The sequence below is a fragment of the Plectropomus leopardus genome, unplaced genomic scaffold (assembly GCF_008729295.1).
Source record: "Plectropomus leopardus isolate mb unplaced genomic scaffold, YSFRI_Pleo_2.0 unplaced_scaffold20234, whole genome shotgun sequence".
NCBI classification, from domain to species: Eukaryota; Metazoa; Chordata; class Actinopteri; order Perciformes; family Serranidae; genus Plectropomus; species Plectropomus leopardus.
The window spans coordinates 1-4,958 of NW_024621867.1; the positions used below are offsets into that span (position 1 = coordinate 1).

At 39.3% G+C, this 4,958-nt stretch overlaps 1 protein-coding gene across 1 annotated transcript; it reads left to right on the plus strand.

Moving 5' to 3' along the window:
* The first annotated feature begins 251 nt into the window (after window positions 1-251).
* On the plus strand, window positions 252-4,558 carry LOC121965498 (WD repeat and SOCS box-containing protein 2-like). The gene is made up of 5 exons (XM_042515637.1): window positions 252-435; window positions 622-790; window positions 2,051-2,253; window positions 2,735-2,866; window positions 4,419-4,558. The coding sequence occupies exons 1-5, from the start codon at window positions 396-398 to the stop codon at window positions 4,556-4,558; spliced, it is 684 nt and encodes a 227-aa protein (XP_042371571.1). The 5' UTR covers window positions 252-395.
* Window positions 4,559-4,958: the final 400 nt, after the last annotated feature.

The window sequence follows — 4,958 nt, forward strand, 5'->3', positions numbered from 1 at the left end:
TTTATTTATTTATTTATTTATTTATTTTAATAACGACATCACACGAGGACAGTGGATCACGTGCTCTCATCATGTTTATCAACAAACCAAAGGTTACCCTGCATTATAAAATAAAGAGGGGGCGTGCCGCCGCTTTGAGGTTACGTAATATAACAAGAAAACGTGACGACGTTGCAGCCAATGGTACAAAGTGAGTCAGACAACCGGAAATCAGCTGAACGTCTTGTTTGCCTCTCGCACATTTTCCACATAGCAAACACACTGAGTGCAGGAGGAGACACGTCGCAGCTGTCTCTCCGGACAGACAGTGTCCTGTCTGAAGTTCGATGGACGGCTGGAGTCCAACGGGGAGGACACATTTAGAAAGTTAAGCGAATAATGTGAAGACAGAGACGATGTGCTCCACGGGAACAAACGCGGAGCTGCAACAAACATGTAAGTGACATTTTTATAAATAAGCTCGAGCGCGGTGGTGCCATCGCTCCGTAACCAGGCAGCGGTCACGGGAGGACGCACAGCCGCGCGGAGGAGCGGCTCTGCGGGACCCGAGCCGCTGTCAGTGTCGGTGAAGTGTGGTAATGTCAAACGTTGAATTCACGGTGTCTTTCCGTCCTCTTCAAGCCACCGACCCGGCTCTGGTCCTGGAACTGAAGACCAGGCGTCCTCCGTCCTTAGAGGGCCGGGCGGGATGTGAGACCTGGAGCGTGGACTTCTCTCCGGACGGAGCCTGGTTCGCCTGGTCCATGGGACACGGGATCGTGTGGGTGGTAGCCTGGCCTCTCGACTCCGAGTAGGTTTACCTGGACATTAATCCACCCGGGATGCGTTCAGGTGTCCCTCGTACATTGTGGTCTGCGTGAAAAGCGTGGGAGTGACGCGGTCACTGTTGATATAAATGATAGAAATCCGGGATATTCCACTTCCTTTGCTTTGGGGGCCACTTTTGCAAAATGGCACGAGGCCAGGGGCCAGTCGCAGCGGCCCCGTGCATGTTTGTAGTATTTTAGGACGTTTCTCGGATTTTATCATCGACATTTATCAGATTTCAGGATGTTTCCCGGTCATCAGTTTATGTCAAGGATTTTAGGACGTTTCTAGGATTTTACTGTGTTTCTTGGATTTTAAGATGTTTCTCGTATTTTAGGACGTTCCTACAATTTTTAGGATGCTTCTTGGGTTTTAGGATGTTGCTAGGATTTCAGGATATTTCTTGGATTTTAGTGACGTTTCTAATATTTTAGGATGTTTCTTGGATTTAAGAACATTTCCTGGATTTTAGGACATTTTTAGGATATTAAAACATAATAATAATAATAATAATACAAAAAATCGAGAAAAAAAATATTATTTATTATAAATAAAAACGAAAATTATTTATTTATGTATTCATTAAATATTAAACACTGGGAGTGTCCATACCATATGCTTTCCCCAGGAAAGGGTTTATTTTCCCTCTAAGCTGCCTGTACAAATATGATGCCTGTATTTAGGTACCACATATCAAAACAATATCTTTTAGATACCTCAGTTCAAGGAATCTGGAGCTTTCTGTAATTCAACAAAACATGGCAAACCGCTCCGTGTATTAGTGATAAATAAATAAATGTGCCTGAATTGGTCAAAAGCAGGATCAGAATTTATGTGATTGAAGAAGAATCCGATCGATATTTAATGCCAGGTTTTGATGCTGGACAATTTTCAACACCATGTCTCATGGTTATATTTGGGTTGGTGATCAAATGTTGCGGTTTGACAGCTGCCCCTTAGTTTTTACTGAAGTTTTGGAAAATTTGAAAACATACAGCATGGAGGTAGCAGAAGCAATATTAAGTAAATAAAATCAAATGTCTGTTAGCTTTTTCTCTTTTTCTATTAAAATTAAAACACCAGACCAAAAAAAAAAATCCTGTTTTATTCTCCTCATTGTTTTATTCCACTCATTTCCAACAGCACTTGAAGGCAGCATCATTTAATCACCAGCCTCACACTTTACACCACCTACATGAGCTTTTTATGGTATCTGCACTCTTGACGCTCCTCTCACACACAGAGACAGTCAGAATGGAGACATCGACCGAGGAGACAAGAGCTTCAGCTGTGGTCATCCGGTGTGGGGCCTCGCCTTCGGACCCAGACCCCCAAAATCAGCTGCAGCGGCACGTCCATCAAAAATGTCATCAAAAGGGAAGAAGAGCCTGCTCCTGGCCACAGGTTTGGAGAACGGGGTGATCAAAATCTGGAATGTGTTAACAGGTGAGATCTCCTTTTTGTTTTTAAGGGTTCCTGCAGCATTAGGCAATTTAGATTTACAACTTTTTAAGACTTTTGTAAGACCAGTATTACAACAACCATAAGTGACATCAACTGCATAGGGACAGTTTAGCCCAAATTATTTTGTAACATAAAATATGGCTTTTTTGGCAGCTTTCATGTGAGAGGAATTTTGCAGATTATATAAAATAAAATAATGTTACCAGGTATTTAAAAATTTTACAATGCAACATCAGAAAAAAACTCATAAAATCCAATTTCCCTTTTCTGAGCATTTTTAAGACTTTTGAAAGATTCATTTAAGACATTTTAATATTAATTAAGGCATTACAAGACATTAAAGACATTCAGATTAATTAATTAAATGCCTTTTAAGATCCGCAGATCTGTTTTTATCTTTGCTGTTTTCAGATATGAAGAGTCTGTTGGGGCTAATTTTACTTTTTTTTTTTTGTATACCCAGGTGATGCTGTGTTTGATCTGCATGGACACGAAGGTGTAGTGAGGGACCTGGTGTTTCCTCAGAACGGGACGCTCACACTCATATCTTCCTCTCGAGACAAAACATTGAGGATTTGGGATCTGTCTCAGAAAGGTAGATGTGGTTTTGTAAAGTCCTGACACACCACGCCTTCAACAGCTACCCCCTTGAGACATCACTCAGGTCTTTGTCAAGTTTTCTGCAGAACAATGTTTTCACCTCCTCCTGTGCTAACATGACTTTGAGTGGTGTTCACAAACAATCCTCGCTGATATGACTCTGAGCGTTTGCTTTTCAAAAAGCAATGCAAACACGCTGTTTCATGTGTAAATAGTTAAAGGAAGCGGTAGTTATTTACATTCAGGGTGGATGTTACTTCTGAGTCTAAAACTTATCTGAGATATCGTCTGTAAATTTGTATGTTTTTGCAAAGATTTGTTTTTAATCAGCAAATGCTCAAATGACAGTGTAACTGCAGTTCCAAAAATGTGTCAGTTTTTCATTTGTGCATTTGAAAATATCATTTTAAAAAGGAAAACTAAAAGTACAAAGATAGTTATCAAAAAAATAGATAAAAAAAAAATAGATATACAGACAGGATGTACTAATACTCAACCTAAGCGACATGTGGATGTTCATATGTGTATAAACTCACAAATGGATCAGAAATTATCGAGAGTTATGAAGAAAAACAAGAAGTTGTACAGCATGTAAATGTGCTTGTTTTTTCTACAAGCCACCAACTGTGTCCATATCTGTAGACCATTTTTCTTATTTCAAGTTATCAGATGTTTTTATATTGATTTCTAATGTTTTAGGGGGTAAACTGATCCATTTAATGCCAATAAAGTTCGACAATTAGCTCACATCCTACAAAATTTTTAACTGATGACAAATGGATTTATTGATTAGCATTCGTTTTAGTTGACACCTGATCATAGATTTTTTTTTTCCAACTGCAAAATTATTATAAAAATAATACAATAATTTTCCAGAGCTGTTAACTGCGCCTCATAAGAATCATCTTTCCAGCTTAAATCTTTAGTTTGCATGAAGCTACTAATGTCACGTTATGCATTTATGATGTTCATGTCAGTCTTTGCTTGCAGACAACGTTGCTCGCACTGTAAATGCAAAATTCTCTGCAGTGGACTGAGTTGCCAAATGTCGGAGTGTCCTTGAAAGCACCTGCCTTGAACTGTCCCTGGTCAAACATTAAAGCCATTAAATCCTCACTGCGAGGTATTATTGTCTCACTCTCGGGTTTCAAGGCTCTGCAAACTGCATGTCATGCTGTGTTGATATTGACGGAAACCAGTGAGAGCCTGAAATGTCGTAAATTAGTCTGAGATCTCATGCTATGCATCATTTATTAAATACCAGGCAATAAGCATTCAAGGCATTTTAAGTAACCAGTTAAATCATTTTCTGCATGTTTGTGTGTACTTATCACTCCGCCTCTGCGTTTTGTCGCCGTGCAGTCACACTGAACTAAACCTCCCGTTCAGATGTAAGAGGTTAAAGCAAACAAATGTTCATGTTTACACATTTACGAGTCACGTTCTCCACCTCATCAGGAGCTGATTTTTAATTTTTTTTTTTATCCCATGATGCTTTTACAGTGTGTCTCTCTCGGTTAACTGTGACTGTGGATTCTGTGTTGCAGGTAAAACGGTGCAGGTGCTTTCTGGCCACAAAGACTGGATCAGCTGCTGCTGCGTCTCATCAGACTGCAGCATGATTGCATCTGTTGGCAGATTTGACAGAGTGAGTTTTATCTATGCATCTATTTTCATATTTGCATGACCGTAAATCCCTAATGACTTCATTTTTAAATATATATTTGTTTTTATGTATTTATAGACTTTTTTTATATCTGTGTGGTTAAAACAACAATACTTCTAAATTCCCAGAGTCTCCAAATTTGTCCAAAGTCTTTCTGATGGAACAAAGATACTTTTATCCAACTTTTTCCACCATAATTGTGCACAAAGGGGCCAATATTCAGCATCTCAGTTCAGGAGAATGAGGCTTATTTTCTGTTGCGCAACTTTGTGATTTCCTCAGACAAGAAGTGACGTTCTGTTACAAAATACTGCATCAAGTTCATGTTTAAAGGACACTGGAAGGATTGTTAACTAAAGCATGTTTTTCTTTCTCACTCCTGAATTTACTGATCTTTGACCGATGCAAACATGCATGAAGA

Coding starts and splice junctions, on each gene's coding strand:
- LOC121965498 (XM_042515637.1), top strand. CDS start 396: ATGTGCTCCACGGGAACAAACGCGGAGCTGCAACAAACAT. Junction 436..621: donor CGCGGAGCTGCAACAAACAT/GTAAGTGACATT, acceptor GTCCTCTTCAAG/CCACCGACCCGGCTCTGGTC. Junction 2,254..2,734: donor AATCTGGAATGTGTTAACAG/GTGAGATCTCCT, acceptor TTGTATACCCAG/GTGATGCTGTGTTTGATCTG.